Source organism: Monopterus albus, unplaced genomic scaffold (genome assembly GCF_001952655.1).
Source record: "Monopterus albus unplaced genomic scaffold, M_albus_1.0 scaffold319.1, whole genome shotgun sequence".
NCBI classification, from domain to species: Eukaryota; Metazoa; Chordata; class Actinopteri; order Synbranchiformes; family Synbranchidae; genus Monopterus; species Monopterus albus.
Window position 1 is genome coordinate 213,174 of NW_018128199.1, and position 16,850 is coordinate 230,023.

The 16,850-nt window shown below is 41.8% G+C and overlaps 1 protein-coding gene across 1 annotated transcript; it reads right to left on the reverse strand.

Annotated features, from left to right (window-relative positions):
* Positions 1 to 9,614: 9,614 nt before the first annotated feature.
* LOC109974037 (kidney mitochondrial carrier protein 1-like) lies at positions 9,615 to 16,850 on the reverse strand. Its single transcript, XM_020624019.1, has 9 exons — positions 16,466 to 16,850; positions 16,207 to 16,354; positions 15,783 to 15,877; positions 15,464 to 15,549; positions 13,630 to 13,725; positions 13,389 to 13,513; positions 12,109 to 12,232; positions 11,424 to 11,504; positions 9,615 to 10,838 (listed from the first exon to the last, which is right to left on the reverse strand). Exons 1-9 carry the CDS (start codon positions 16,527 to 16,529, stop codon positions 10,797 to 10,799), a joined length of 861 nt encoding a protein of 286 aa, XP_020479675.1. The 5' UTR covers positions 16,530 to 16,850; the 3' UTR covers positions 9,615 to 10,796.

Here is a 16,850-nt window from a genome sequence, read left to right on the forward strand (position 1 = left end):
AGCAACATTGTCAAGCGTTGACCGGTCCGCAGTGATAAAAAGGTTGGGGACCACTGCTGTACATGGCAGTCTTTGAGGAATTACCCATTTGGACATAATATATACTGTATCATTCTGCCCTCCGATAATACCAAGAACAACTTTGTGAGTAACTGTCTCCCTTTTGTGTCAAGGACAGACCTGAGCAGAGATGATTTCACAGACTATTTCCAGTCTAATTTATTGTTACCCTTTATTCTGTACTAACTCCTCATTTGCTTTTACTTTTGTGTCAGCAGTTAATATGAGGATAAACTTTTGGAAACTGTCTTTCCTTCAACATTTAGACACCTAGTGTTCTCTTTGTTTTTTTGCTCAGATTTATTTGAGATCATTTCTGGTGACATGTTAGGCTGCATACCTATCTTACTATGTTATTTACTCTCATATGTTTCGATCTGTATCTCAGTACATGATTTACAATTCAATGCAAAAAGGAAACAGCTACATTTGTAACAGTATAATACAGTACAACCCCACATCAGAAAAAGTTGGGTCAGTATGTAAAATCAAAATTAAAACTGAAAATAGTGATTTGTAAATAATCTGTGTCCTGTATCATACTGAAAACAACACAGCAGCACATTATTTTATGTGACATCCCATTAGTTTTATTCTTTGTTCACAATAAACACTCACTTCAATTCTGATGCTGCAACACATTCCACAAAAAAAGCTGAAACAGTTGCATTTCAGGGCCGGTGATGAGGTAAAACAATGAAGATGATTCCATTTGAAACAGGTGATGTCAACAGGTGACTGCATCATGATTTGGTACAACAGTGGCATCCAGGAAAGGCCGAGAGCTTTAGGAGCAAAGATGGGCTGATTATCGTCAGCTTGGAAACATATGTGTGAGAAAATTATTGAAATGTTTAAAAACAATGTTCCTCAAAGAAAGATAGGAAGGAATATGGACATGTCACCCGCTATGGTGCAGAACATAATTCATAAGATTCAAGGAATCTGGAGAGATTTCAGTCTGTAAAGGGCAAAGGTGCAAGCCTAAGCTGGATGACTGTGCAACCGAGCTCTCCGATCCCTCAGACTGTGCTGTATCAAGAATCGTCACTCTTCTATAAATGATATAACCACATGGGCTCAGGATGACTTTGGCACACCTGTGTCAGGCACTACAATATGTAGTTAATCCATAAATGCTGCTTAAAACTATACTGCACCAAAAGGAAGCCTTATGTCAACAGTGTCCAGAAGTCGACTGCTCTGAGCTCAGAGCCATCTGGGATGAACCATCACACAGTTGAAATGTGTACTGTGTCATACAAATCAGTATTTCAGGTCTTTTTTTTAGAAGGAATGGACACTCTGTGCTCTGGACCAAAGACGAAAAGGACCATCCAGACTGTTACCAGCAACAAGTCCAAAAACCAGGGTCTGTCATGGGCTGGGGTTGTGCCATGCCCTTGGCAAAGGTCATTTACACGTCTGTGATGGCTCACAGACATTAAACCACAGACACTGCCATAATCCATTAACTGTAAGGCTACAACTAAGACAAACACAGACCTGCTGACTGAAAGGGACAGAGATGTGATTTGCAATAAAGAAATATTTTTATTTAATTAAGAAAAGAAGTTTACTGAAAGGTAAATACACTGATTAATGAATAAAATCTATCATTATCCAAATAAGTCTATAAAATGTTATTTTGTTACAAACCTTACTTTAAAAGACCAATCAAAATACTTTATTGTTCAATAACATAAAATGTATTTCTAGCCAACAAAAGTTAAATGGGCTGAAGCCAGTAAATGGGGTAGCAGACGTCCAGTAGGAGTGTCTAGGAGCATCACCGTATACGCACCACCAGTGCAGTTACTACAACCTAAGCACACTCACACAGTAAACAAATAAATCACTTGTGCATCCCAGTGCCCTGAGCCACAGCACACCGTGACTTCACCCAGAGCGACTGGTCTCCACAAGTGGCACTCAGCTCCACTAAATAAGGCAAGAAAGAAAGGGAAGTACAAGAAAAGTAACAAATCACACACACAACACACCAATTGGTTACAGTTTTAAACAGTACAGCAACCACAGTTAAAATATGACAACCAAAGAAAACACCAACACTAGGCAGAGCAGCAGCAGCAGGTAAGGAGCTACAGAACAACAACCTCTGTGTTTGAATCATTTGCAGCAGGACATTTTATCAGTTGTCCAGGGGCTACTAGACACCATAGTGTCAAAAAGGTCACCACCAGATTCCTCCTGGGAATACACAGGCAAAACCTAAACAGTGCTCACAATTAATCAAGCTATTCCAATATAAGTTTTTCCTAAAAAGAAAAAAGCACAATTACAACCACATAGCTGCAGACAGAGTGAGGAGGACTACAACCTCAACCTCAACCTCAGCAGAAGCAAACCGAACGCTCACTGGTGACAGGTGTCTTAAATATTCCTAACCCTGACTGATGGAAAAGGACGTGTCTACATTCAAAAGCAGCACAGCGCCTCAGTGCTGCCTACCACACCAGCAAGCTGTTCCTGCTGTGAATTCCAAAGCCCGGGGAAACTGATTCATCAGAGACTGGAAACGGACTGTAGGTTCATCACTGTTACATCAGCTGGACATTCTGATGATACAAAAAGATGTTTATTTTTGTGAAAATGGCATGAGTTAACTGTATGCTTCATGTTGTCAAGGAAATACTTTGATATACACCATGAAGCATAAAAATGTATTAACACAGATCAACAATAACACCACCTCAGTGTTTAACCGGCAGTTTTAGTTGATTTCCCAGCCCAGATTCTGCTAACATGAACACTTTGCCCAGAATGAAGCAGAGAAGCAGATGAGCCATAACTATGTCTGTGTCATTCTGATCTGAACAGGCTGATGGAGGCCATAAAGAGAAGGACACACACATGGCCCTTCTGTATGAGCAGGTCAAATGGTTTGCTGAGGACATGATTGTGTGACTTTAATTGGTGTTGAAGCCTTACTGAAAAACATTTGCAACATAAATGCAGTTGCTGTCACAGTCTGTGTTTTTGTGTCTTAATGAATGGAGTTCGTTTTGTTAGCTGCACAGTTCTGACAGAGGAGGCTCGCGGTCTTTTGTCTTGCCAGTTTTTATATATATGCATTTTACAGATGAGTTCTTGGTGTTTCCTATCAGTTAGCACACATTTGATCTTTCCTGCTACTGTCATTGTTTGGCAATGTTTAGTATTTTCACATGACTTCTGGTATTTACTCAGTGATGTCTACATAGCACACATAACACAGTCAGTGTGGAATAAGTAGGTCATTTAGTGTGTGATTTTGAGAAGACAGTTTGCCCAGATGTCATTTTGGCTTGTTCTTTGAAATGTGTGTTTCCTGCCACAGATTGTGTCAGACTGCACCTGTGGAGCAGAGCGTGTGTGTTTTGTTATAGATGAAGAAAGATGTGAGAGTCCTCTCACCGCTGACAGTCTGCAGCAACAGAGGTGTGATTGTTCGCTCAGCAGATAACTGTACCATATGAAGCCTCTTCACTAGAGGACTAGTGACTCTAATTTGGTTGAGCCAGCAAAAAGAGCTGCCCTGTATCTTTCTCTTTCAGTGTGTACACTGCGTGTGTGTACACAGTGAGGTGAATCTATGGTCAAACCTCTGAAGCCACCCTCTTTTTTTTCAGCAGCAAGAAAATGGTGAAAGTGGTACAAATACACTATAGTGGTAATCTTAGCAGTAAGACTGAGACTTTTGAGACTTAAAATATTTTTTGAGAATTCAACAGGCATGGTAACTCCGCAGGCAGCAGGCAGGCAGCAGGCAGGTAGCTGCGTATCCATAAAGACGCGTTGAATTTGCTCAATATTTTTGACAGTTCTTACCTTTAAATCACAGATGACAAGGAGCTCAGAGAGTTTTAGTGAGGAATTCTTAAATAAATCATGTATAGTGAAGGATCTGACTCACTGCAAATATTAAACCTGTAAAAACAGGTTTAATAGGCTCTTTGCAATCAGCAACAACATTCCTTTATTTAGTGTTTTGATGATGTAGAGGGCTGTCTAACAGGTCCATCCAAAACATACAACAGGCATTTAGCTGGTTTGCAGCCTGGTAACTGATAAGACCTGAGATATCCTGACCTGTAGTTCATAGCATGAGCCAAACATGCTTGATCGTACATTTTCCATAATGCCAGTAAACAACTTAGAGCCCATCCTCATTCCCGGAGCATCAAATACTGACAATATGTCAAGTACCTGTAGCATTTCATACAGGTGCACACTTTTTAGTTCTACCTTGTTCTTCGATTGTTCTCAAGTCAAACAATGTCAGGGCCAAAAACCCTATTTCTTGCAGCTAATTTGCATCTTGAATCCTTGTTACAGTGGTTGACAACCACTGTCTTAGAGGCTTCATATGGATGCTAATTGGAGCACAGCCAAGAATCAGGACGTGTTGCATCCTCTCCTCTCCTCTCAATGCCTTATCTTCTTGTGATCTTCTATTCTCTTTCTTCAGCCGCTCATCTTCAGCTTCCACGTCAACTGAGTTCCAATAAAGTTTTTTTCGTATCTCTCCAATGACTCCATCTAACATCTCATTCCATCATTTCATTTTTATTCCCACTCCCCACCTCAGTCTTTCACCTCAATTTCCCACCTCCTCCCATTTTATCCTCATTCCATCTTCCTCTTTAAAGAAAAGGTGCGAACAAGAGATGAACAGGAACGGGGAGTAGCAGCTTCAAACTGTGGTGTGTGTGTGTGTGTGTGTGTGTGTGTGTGTGTGTGTGTGTGTGTGTGTGAGGAGCTCAGGTGTCAGTGAAAAATCCCACTAACACCACAAACAAACATCAGAGGCCATTATGTGTATTTGTGTGGATTGTGTATGCAGTGCCAGAGGGCAGGTAATTTTAATTCAGGCATCCAAGGAAACTGATACCACAGAATTGAATATTTATTCCTTATCAGAAGCTGGGATATTAATGAGGGAGCTGTAACTGAGCAGGTTATGGAGAGAGAGCGAGAGAGAGAGACAGAGGCTGGTGGCTGGAAACAGGCAGATGGTGTGTTTATACCTCTGTTTTCATGTGTGTGTAGGATGAAAGCACATGAGCTCTGCCTAGTGTTTGCCCTGTAGAATTACATCTAACAAGGACATGGTGATGCCTGTATTCCCAGCTCAGTCTAGTGATTTTTTTCTAACCCAGTTTGTGGCTGTAGTTTAGAGGAATAGTGAAGATAACAAACCTGTTATATACAGTATTCCTATAGCAATCCCTAGAGAGAGCCATACAAATATTTCTGTGTTGTACAGATTAAAAAAACACAACTGAATCACAGTAAAGTCACTGCTAAGTACCAGATACACCCTATCAGTCCATTAAGCATACAGTCAGGTGCATAAGTATTTGGATAAGGACACAATTTTGGTCATTTTGCCTCTGTACACCACTTCGGTGCATCTGAAATGAAGCAGTCAATATATTATTGAAGTGTAGACTTTCAGCTTTAATTCACGGGGTTTCACAAAAATATTACTTTAAATGTTTAGAAATTACAGCTATTTATAAACATAGTGCCCCATTTTCAGAGGCTCAAAAATAATTGGACGTGTGACTGACAAGTAGTTTTGTGGCCAAGTGCGACATGTTCCCTCGTTATTTCATGGCAAATTTAGCAGATAAAAAGGTCTGGAGTTTATTCCAAGTGTTGAATTTGCATTTGGCTGCTGTCCATTGAAACTCTCAGTATGCGGTCCAAAGAGGTGTCGATGGAAGTGAAGGAGCCCATCATAAGGCTAAAAACAAAACAAACAAAACAAAACAAACCTGCTAGAGAGAAAGCAGAAACTTTAGGAGTGGTCAAATGCATAATTTGGTTCATTCTCAAAAATGAGGAATGCACTGGTGAGCTCAGAAACCCCCAAAGACCTGGAAGACCACAGAAGACAGCTAAAGTGGAGGATTGTGGAATTATTTCCTTGGTGAAGAAAAACTCCTTCATGACATCTACCCAAGTCAAGAACACACTCGAGGAGGGAGCACATCACTGTCAGAGTGAATGTTAATAAAGAGGGTTTACCTCAAGGTGCAAACCACTGGTAACACTCAGGAACAGAAAGGACAGATTAGACATAGCCAGAAAACACCTGAAAAATCCTCCACAGTTCGGGTGCAAGTTAATCTTATTTTCATTTGTCCAGAGAATCTTGTTCCAGACAAGAGTACGGAGAAGGAAAGGAAAGGCTCGTGATCCAAAGCACGCGCCATCATCTGTCAAACATGGTGGAGGCAGTGTTATGGCATGTGTAGCTTCCAGTGGAACTGGATGACTGGTGTTTACTGATGATGTGACTGCTGATAAAAGTAGGAGGATGAAATCTGGAGAGTATATACACTATCTACTCAGACTCAGCCACATGTTGCAAAACTGTAGGACAGTGCTTCACAGTACAGATGGATAATCACCAAAAACATACAGCAGCAGCAACCCAAGACCTTCTCAAGGCAAAGAAATGAAATAATCTTCAATGGCGAAGTCAGTCACCTGGCCTCAACCCAAATGAGCCTGCTTTTCACTTAACTGAAGACAAAACTGAAGACAGAAAGCCCTACAAACAAGCAGCAGCAGAAGGCAGCTGCAGTAAAGGTCTGGTAAAGCATCTCAAAGGAGGAAACCCGATATTCAGTCCTGTCCAGGTTCCATACTTCAGCCAGTCAATGACGATTTGCATTCATGTATTAAAAATAATTCTGTTAGTTTGTCCAGTTACTTCTGAAACATGCATACAAATGGTTGTAATTCCTAAACAGTACTTTATACATTTCCACCAGTCTTTGTAGGGATACAACAAAGATGTAATGCACTGCCAGTAGGTGTGGATGTGTTGTTTCTGTTTGTTTGTTGTTTTGTTTTGTTTTACCTTTGGACAGAGCCAAGTTAGCTGTTTTTCCTTCTTTTGGGCTTAAAGCTATGCTAAGTTAAAACTAATTATCTACTGACTGTAGCTTCATATTTAACAGAGTCTGGTGGTTGGGAACAAGCAGGCGGGCACGTGTCAGTGATACCGATGTTCTCATCTAAATATAGACAAGAAATAAATAGTATATTTAAATAAGTAAATAACCATATTGCCATAATGTCAAACTGTTTCTTTAAAAGGTCACATAAACTTTATACTGAAGTCAGAGCAACATTAAAACCCCCTCATAAGTGACACCACTTAACATTCCTCGTGTCTTGGAGTCACAGAGTTCAAAGAAACCAATGTGTAACAAATCTCCCCTCACCTTATCTCCTTTGACATTCGCTCATTTGGCCTGCTCCCATCTTAGTGGAACAATGGAGCAGCACTACTAGCGGCTCATCCTTGTGATTCTGTCTCCCTGGAGCCCCGGTCCCCTTCCAGTGGTGTGCAAATGTAGGTCGAGCGTGCTGTGTTAGCGGGCCCGCTATTGTTTGGATGAGGAGTTTTAGTCAAGATGAATTGTCAACTCAAGCACTTGAGCACATTTATTAATGTAATAGACAAGAACTGGAGGCACTTTTCTAAAATTGTCTGTTATTATTGATGATTGACAACCAGGTGGCAAAGTTCTGTGTAAAGTAATAAGGTCTCACAAACTGTTTCCATCCAGGTGTTTCTAAACATGTTTGAATTTGCATGAGAAACCTGGGTGGAAGCAACCCAAAATTTGAAAAAAGCTGAAATATCACAAAATGATTTATGCTTGGTTGAGATGGAAAAGTTGGTGCGCTGATTAAAACCGAGATGCGACAAAGTGCAATGGAAACAAGTATAGAGAACCCCTCTGCTCAGAAACCAGGAATGGCAACCAAAGTTTAATCTGTTGACAGCAAAAGGCGTATAGTTTTAGATGTAAACCAGACCCTGAAGCTTCTTTCCACTGTTTTTATTTGCTATTTAACATTAGTCTGTATAAGGCATGCACCATTGCTAGTTTTGCTCCCTGTTAGTAGCATACAGTAACTGAGCGCTAACGGCTAACCTACTGCTAATAACTGAGTTTCACGGTTCTTTCTATGTTTTGAATCAACTTAGAAAGACATGCTGACATACTATCAAATTCTCAGCCAGACAAATACATTTGCATATTTTGCTCAGACCTCTTTTATACCATTAAGGTTAGTTAAGGTTGCAAACCTCAAGTACTGCGGACTAGACATACTGTAGCTGTACAGTTAATCAAAATATTTACTACAGGCACAAATTCAAATTCCACCTTTTTTTCTCCAGGACAAAGATGTTTTAGATTGTTTGAGACAAACATAGCCTAAGTAATGAATTTTCATATTGTGCAGAATCTGTAGCCTGTAAATGAAGTGTTTTCAGGAGGGAAAATCATTCATTTTACTCAAACTAAACACCCAATTTTTGGGCATCTTTCAAGCACTGAGAAAAACTGTTCTGTTGTGTCCCAGGCCACATCTCAGCTACAATACTAAACCAAAAGACATGGCAATAGGCCTGTGATTGTTTTTCTGTGTTAGCGGTGTGCAGCCCAGTAGCACATTCCTTGTTCCAAACCGATCAACAGACTACAATAGTTGCCTTCTTGTCTGAATCTCCATCTGCTCCTTCATTCATCCATCCATTTATTTACTTGTATGTTGCAGAGAGCAGTGTTTTATTTTGAGAAACTGCTGAAAGAACAAAATAAGATGGGAGAGAAAAGCGGTGTTTGGAGCAGGGCAGGGCCTTATCCCTGGCACAAAAGCACTCTCTGATCCCTGGAACACAATAGAGCTAGCCCCCTTGCACCTTGGGGCCAGGCAGCAAATAACACCCATAATGCAGCATGTCTGTGTCTGGCAGAATCCCTCGTGGCCATACTTGTCCAGCTTGGAGGACTGTGCCAGAGACGGGGCTAATGCCAAAGGCTGGCACAAGCCACACATTATTCTTGTTCTCTTTTAACTTGCTTTATGGACTGTGTAGGATGATTTCATGCCTTGACTTGATAGAGTTCTCAGTTGGGTGCTTCAAAGTACCCAGGTCTAAAATGTACTGTGTGTATATTGTACACAAGCACTCGAACCTGCATAAAGACCCTCGGCTCCTCCAGCATGCAGTGTGGCATTGTTAGGAATTGAGTTATTTGACACAACCATGCTTGTCACACCAAAAATATTATGACAGTGTAAGCTGTGGTGGCTTAGATGAAGCAGATACAACAATAACAGTTCTCACTCAAGTAATAATAAGTCCCACGGTGATGCTTCCTAAATAAAAGAACAAGGCACAGAGACTGCAAGTTCACCACAGTGTTTCCCTCTGCACTCCCTTGAGCTCCCATCATCTCCTCAGATCCTGTGATGGAGAAAAACTGGGAATTTACACACAGAGAAAACAATTACATCTGGGATGCCACTGAATAATTCAAAAGTCATTGCTGTGTGTTATGATGCGTGCACGTGTTTGAAAGAAGCCAGGCGATCCTGCAGAAACAACACAACTGCTAGATTTATGGTCCCAAAAGTTGAAGGCTGGGAATTTTGAAGACTCACAAGACTCAGCTATTGGTTTCAACTGGGTCACGCACACCATGGTGAAATAAAGCAAAACAGACATACAGGGGTTCTTTTTGGTTTCATTTCAAGTATACAGGGCTACAGCAGCATTTGTATTCACATACAAATGGACAAAATTATACTGGCTTACACTCTGAAAGCTTTTGCACAAAACAGCCAGCAACACATTTATTCTTTACAGTGAACGCTCACATAAGCATAGAGCTTGCAAATACAGTATATGGAAAACATGGAGTTAACTGTGGATCATGTGGTTTTAGTGGCTTTAAGCAACAAACCTGATGCTAATAAGATACCAAAATCTATCTGGAGCTGTGAATACGTGGGCTTACATAATTTGTCTGTTTGCAATATGTTTTTACAGCAACATACACAACAACACAGAAACCCTGGGAATGACAACACCCAGCTGCCCTAGGTTTTATTTACAGTACTGTCTACACTTGCTGGCACAAGGGACCAGCAGTCTTGTCACATATGGGCATGTGATGTGTGTATCCTGCCTAAGCATCTGCACCAGTCTTCAGGCTGTTTATACCCGTTATTTATTCCAGTACAGTGTGATGTATTCTTGGCTCTTTACTCTGTAAATAGTCCCAAGACCCCCTTAAAATAATAAATGTCATCTTTCCATACCCCCATGTCTCAATTTTGAAACAAAGGAAAAAAAAAAAAAACACCTCACATTACACCCTTGTCCAAGTTTGTTGACTCACACCCACGTTTCATCTGAAAGGGAATGATTATAATTGTCAGCTGCTGTCCGACACTCTCGCTCCTTATGCACCTGTGGCATACACAGCCTGTATCACAAACTAAGGCACTCAACTGTAAGTGCAGAAGGCTGAACACCCTCAGGAGTTTTCCTCATGACATGAGAACATGAGACACATTTTTAAAACAGTCTGCAACTGAAATAAATGTGGCTGGGGCTACTGGGCTACTGCTGCATTCTACTGTTTATCTCTCATTCCTCAGTCAGTAAAGGTAAGTCGTGGAGCCAATGTCACATTTGAATGAGTTATGGTGTTTTGACTTGCCACAGGCTTTAGGAGACATGGAGGCCAAACAGGAGCCTGGCATGTCCTTCCCCCCCAAGACATGGGTCTACATCAGCCCTCTTTCACCAATGATCCATCCCAAACAGGCCATTCCTGAATTTGGTCCCCACAGCTCCTCTTGTGGCGTGTGCTCATGCTGGCCTCTTCTTCACTCTCTCGTTCTACAATTCACACTTTAATCCTCTTCAGCTGTTCATATGTGAGGAAGAACTGGGCATGAAGTAAAGGAACAGTTAAAACAAGGAGGGTGGACATGAGTAGGCTGAGAGGCACCCTGAGGACTTCTGGCTTCTTCAGTACTTTAGCTCAAAGCCCCCCTTGTTACATCAGGCTACTACGCTGTAGTAATTCTACAATCCCATTACATTTTTCAGGCATGACTGTAGCAAAGTTGGAAATGCTGTTACTCTGAATGCTGTGACAAAAACAATAATAATGATAATATTCTGTTAACTGTTAATATTTGGAAGCATTTGTTATCCCAGAGTGGATCAGGTCTCTATAAAGTCAGTACGGCTCATTGGATTCCCCAGAGCAGCATTCTGCTTTTGGATTGTGGTGGTGATATAGTTCTCCAGCCTTGTATCCCCTCTAATCAGGGGCAGTGGGGTACTGAGGCAGTATTCACACAAACAGTTTTCTTGCAATGGAGCATGGTTTGGAATGCCATATGTCACTGAATGCATAACAGAATTTACAATTTTTCCTTCATGATTTCACCAGCTCAGCAGATACTGAATCATCTAAGATGCACAGTATGTAAACAGACTCATTAATGTGATGGTTAAAGGATACAATGATGTTCCATGGTCCCAGGCGGAGCCAGTTGGGAAAGAAGCCCTTATAGAGGGCCATGACGCCCTCAGAGCGCCACGTCTGAAGAGGAAGCAAACATGTTAATAACCCCCTGTATCTTTATCTCATGATGGTCCTGAAGTTGTCTCTGAGTGGTTTTGAACTGGGTTGGGAAACCAGTGACATTAATGTTCTATCTAAATATTTAACATTACTACAGCATGTTAAATATTTATCACTGGAGGCAAAAATCAAATACAGACATGAGCACATCATCATGGCAATATACTGCCAATAATCACACCTAAAAATATACCAATTCAGACACAGAGTGAAGGGTTGAAGCCACTGTACATAATGCTGGGGGACTCGAGACACAGGTAAAAACGGGAGGGTCAGATTTGAAGCTGTGCTTTATTGACTCCTAATCTGTAGTATGAACACAGCTCCAAAAACTACATTTCCCATAATGCAAATTATGACATCTATTTGGTAAACCAGACTGCCTGGCCCAAATCTTCATCAGTTGTTATTTTCTACTCAAAGCTCCCTTCAGAACCACAGAAGGCTTTGGCAGTCTGAATATCAGTCTCCATGATGAGTAAACAGATCATTTACAATGGAGCACTGCATTACTGGAGTCATCAGTAATGGATTTTCTTTTTTTATCAGGAGTTTGACTGACCTGCAGTAAACAGTCCAGTGTTCCCTGGTACAAAGCGACTCCTCTCTGGTTCATCATGCGCGTCCGGACTACGTCCACCGGGTTGGAGGCCACAGCCCCGGCCAGGCTGCACACAAAGCTGGATCTAGGGGACAACAAAGCACAAAGGTCGAATGTTTAACCTAATACACACTGAGCCTCCTGCAAGAAGCAGTCATTCAAAAAGATTTGTTCTTCAGTGGCACGTGTGAGAAACTTAAGAGAATCCATGAGTTGTGCAGACCTGTCGTATGAGTCATGACCAGACCTGCTTTTCTTCACAGGGTGAAAGCAGGTTTGGCTTAAAAATTATAGCTGCTTAATCTGAATAAACTTGAGTTGAAATGTGATATAAAACTGATATAATAAAAAAAGCATACAGTATATAGCAAACTTAAAGCAAAACTAATATAATGCTCACCATTTTATCATCATGGCTTTCCAGTTTACTGAGAGGTATCTTTCTTGGCATGTTTAGTCACAAAGGTGTCTTTATTTCAGTAGTTTAAGTAGGAGATATTCCTCCCTCCTCTCACTGCCTCAGGGTCATTATACAAATCTATGTCCACTATACTGATAATGTACTGTAGTACAGACTGTAATGTACTGTGTGTACAGTACAGACTGTAATGTACTGTGTGTACAGTACAGACTGCAGTATTCTGTGACTGTCGTCCCCTTGTCTGCCTCACAGTATTAGTCAGGACTGGGCACCTCAGGGCCATTTTGCTGTAGAAAGATATTTTTTAGCATCTAACTTCATGCAGCCTGAATTATTCCCTCTTTATTTCTATCACATAAAAACCTAGGAGGAATTTAGGACAATTACAATCATGTTCTAACCAAAGAGTGGTTGAAGTAAAAAAAAGGCCAATGCCTGGTTGAGATACTGCAGCTCATTATTAAAAATGTGTTTTAGTTATATGAAGTGCCATTTTCTCCAAAAAGAACATTTTGGAGGTAGTTTTCAGCAGCCATAACAAATACACCTTGAACATACTAAAAGAATCACTATGAGTCTACAGCAGCAAAACTCAGATTTCTTTACCTCCGTTGCCAATTAGAACCATGTGATCTGAAAGGTGTTACTGGCCTTTCAACCAAGGTGTAGGGGTCTGTTTTTTAATCTTCATTTTTCTGCTGACAAGGATTTCCTTCCAGTGCCAACATCACATGACTGACCACATGATTGACTGCTCGCTTGATTGCTTGATTGATGAGAGAGAGTGGAGGGGTATGTCCAGGTTATTGTGCAAGCTTACATGAAGTGTGTGTACATGGTGTCGCCCATGTAACCCGATAGGATCAGATGCTTCTTGGTGATGTCATAGACCGGTAGCTCGACTCCAGCTACAATAGCTGCCCGCTGAGCTGTTAGGGAGACACCCTGGTGGAGAGAGAGAGAACACTGTATGACTTGCATTTTCAGTCTGTGCTACGTGAACTACACAGACACTGAGGAAATATATCAATACAAATCAAATATGTATAGGTGTTCTGTACCTTCCACAGCCCTCTTGTCCCCTCCTCCTGGTAGATGTTGATGAAGTTGCCCATCATACTGCCCTGGATCACATTTCCTTGAGCCTGCATGCGGATCTAGGAGAACAGACAGGTAATAGTTCACAAACATGAGCTCGAGTTCATGAAAGCATGCACAGCCAGTGTGGAATGCTGCAGGTTCACCAAGCCGAGGCTGCCTGGCACCGGCCAGATTATAGCCTTGATGGTTTTATATAGCTGTGCACCCTCGCTCACACAGGCACTGCATAAACTTCATTCTACATTTACTACTCTGCCGTCTCGGCTTACTGAATAAAGAAACCATCAGACAGGGTTGTTACCGTGACAGCTCAAGAGAAGAGAACTGATGCTGTTACATGCTGCAGATATGTTGGTGTGTGTGTGGCTTGATGGACGTCTTTCTTCTAAGCAACATGTTGAAAACGCTGTAAAGAAGCTCAGACTGAAGCTTGGCTTTCATTTCACACACGAGACCTGTTTTTCTTTGGAAAAACAGGAAAACACTGTTGGCTTGTACCTTTTTACCTGCACTATGGTGACATATTGTATACGTATACATTCATGAATGGACCAGCAGAACACCCTCGAGGGTTGGATTCTGTCTGCTTGTTAACTTAAAACCATTAACCCATCACTGTGTTCTGTACTCCAGAGCTGGCTTGTCATCTCTCTCTGTGTGCCATTTGAGTCACCAGTACATTTTTATTTACAAAGCTACTATAGATCAGTTTTCCCCACACCTTTGCAAAAAGGAGGTCACTTTTCATTCATAATCTAAGATCACTAAACACATATCTGCTGTCTGTTTCGAGTGTTCAGACAGAGATGGGGAAGAAAGCTTTCATGATTTCTGCTCAGCCACCTGGAGGAGGAATGAATACGGTATCACTGACTGGATAACTACTGTAAATTCATTGGTGACTGATTCCTTTTCTGCTTGTTTTTGTTCTTATTTTTTTCTTGGCACTGATACTGTTTCGTTCTTAGCCTTTGTAGATTTTGTACGTACATAATTATATCCTATGCTTTTTGTTTTCATCTGGAACTAATGATGCTGCTGTCTTGGCCAGGAATCCCTTGTGGTTAAGCATGGATTAAATAAATACAATTACAAAAATCAGAATGCAAACGGAAAAGGGTCGTTCTGAAGTATTTTCTCTAACCTTGTTTTGAGGAATGCTTGACTTGTTATCGATGATAAAGGCTGTTGTTTACAGATCAGCATCGGGTTACTGTGTGTGCCTCTGTGGTCACTTGTCAGGTCCAGATAGAACAAAGTGATGAAAACACAATGTCCCAAACGTGCTGCCAGCTCTATCAGTCTGTTATCTCTCAACAACCACACAGTGTAATCAAGACCTCATTACTCCTAAAGGGGCAAGAAGAAACAGCCCAACACCCATATCATTTACAGAACACTATGTAAAGCTTTAAGGGTTTAACTCTATAAATAATCCACAAGTGGGGTCGTGACTGCACCGAGATACCCTCCAACCCACTTGGACATGCCACCAAAAGACCACACCTCCTCTACAGCCTGGAACTATTACAGACTCTTTATAAAGAGGATATTAGTCCCTGGTATATATATATAAAAAAAATAATAATACTGGGAATACTGGAGGACTTACTCGAGGCTGCACGAGTATCCTAATTATTACAGCTGTACTTTAAACAAAACAACACAAAATGGACAGACAGCTGCTGTTTTCTAACTGTAAATTGTCAAACCTGCTCCACTGTATTAGGCTGCAGTTTCATAAGGACAGTACCAAGAAAGTGCCACACAGTCTTCATGTGTGCAAACAGCTACCTTCAGCACATCAGTGGGATTGGCGATGGAGGAGGAGACGACTCCAGAGAGAACACCACACATCACATTGGTCAGAAAGGTCTCATCTGGAAGATAAGATGAGTGGGAAGCTGACTAACAAGGAGCAGCACTTTATGCATCAAGCTGTCACAGTTTCTCCACTGTTTTCACAGAAGTACAAACACCAACAATGAGGTCTTAATAGGAGAAAAGGGGAAACTGATTTAAATAGGTCATGCACATCTGCTTCCCGTGTGACCTTGAAAAGGAGTGTAAATGTGTCCATGTATCAAAGAGAACCATGGAAACTGGGACTCACCCGTTGGTCTGTCAACCAGCAGCCGCTTAAAGCTCTGATACATGCCAATTTTAATGGTCCCATAGGAGGCCTGGCGCAGCATGGCTGGAGCTATTCTGTAAATGTCATGTGCATCTTTAATACCTAACACCACAATGTGTCAGTGGCCTTCAAACATCTACATATGCACTTTCTGACAAGACAAACAAGAGCAAAAAATAACATGACCTAACACCGAGCCAGGCAAATACAAAGAGAGAGGATGTTACAGACAAGTGGGGCAGTATGTTAAAAAATAATAAGGGCACAAAAAAGCCAGGAGTAAACATTTGAAAAGAAAACACAAAGTACAGAGGGACTGGGGAATCAAACAGCGGGTAAAGTTTAGAAGACAAACGTATTAAAAGCACCTGAGACACAGGTATAACAGATGCACCTCACTGACCCTGAGTACAGCGCCCGCAGACCCTCCTCTCGTCCGATCCTGGCTATGGCATGGAGCATGCCTCGGTAGCGGATCTCTCGGTATTTGCTATCGCGCACCTGGCCTTGCACTTGCAGGCGCGTCTTGGCTAGGTCGATTGGGAAAGTCCCTGAAAACCAAAGTAACAGGTCTCTTTCTTACAGGAGTGTAAACCATAACCAAGACTGAAATAATTAACTGTCCTCATTCAGACCCGGATTCCACACCGTACATCACTCACCACACTCCGCCGTCACTGACGCTAAGCCGCCGTATACAAAGGGCTGCCAGCTCACACCGGACATTTTCTCCAGCCGTCTACCGAGTCACAGTGGAAACCTCCTGGCGAACCGGTAGGCTATACTTTTAAAAAGCGTTTCAATCACTGGCGGAGCTCGAGGAGCCCAGCCCCGCGTCCCACACCCATGCCGCCGGTGCTGGAGGAAGCTCCGCCTGCCCGCTGGCCACGCCCCCCGCTTATTGCTCACCAACCGGGCCGCTCAGTGGATGAGAGGGTGACCTTCCTCTGCAGAAACAATCTATTGATGTTGTTACCTTGGAACTTTTAGACCCTTTCTTTGAATAGTCTCATCATAAGGATTGTTTGAAAACTAGCAAAAAGGTCA

What these genes read in the sequence shown, in the direction of transcription:
- LOC109974037 (XM_020624019.1), bottom strand. Translation starts at nt 16,529, where the DNA reads ATGTCCGGTGTGAGCTGGCAGCCCTTTGTATACGGCGGCTTAGCGTCA. An exon ending in GGACAAGAGGGCTGTGGAAG is followed by an intron (nt 13,514 to 13,629) that starts GTACAGAACACC and finishes TCTCTCCACCAG; the next exon opens with GGTGTCTCCCTAACAGCTCA. An exon ending in CACTGGACTGTTTACTGCAG is followed by an intron (nt 11,505 to 12,108) that starts GTCAGTCAAACT and finishes CTTCCTCTTCAG; the next exon opens with ACGTGGCGCTCTGAGGGCGT.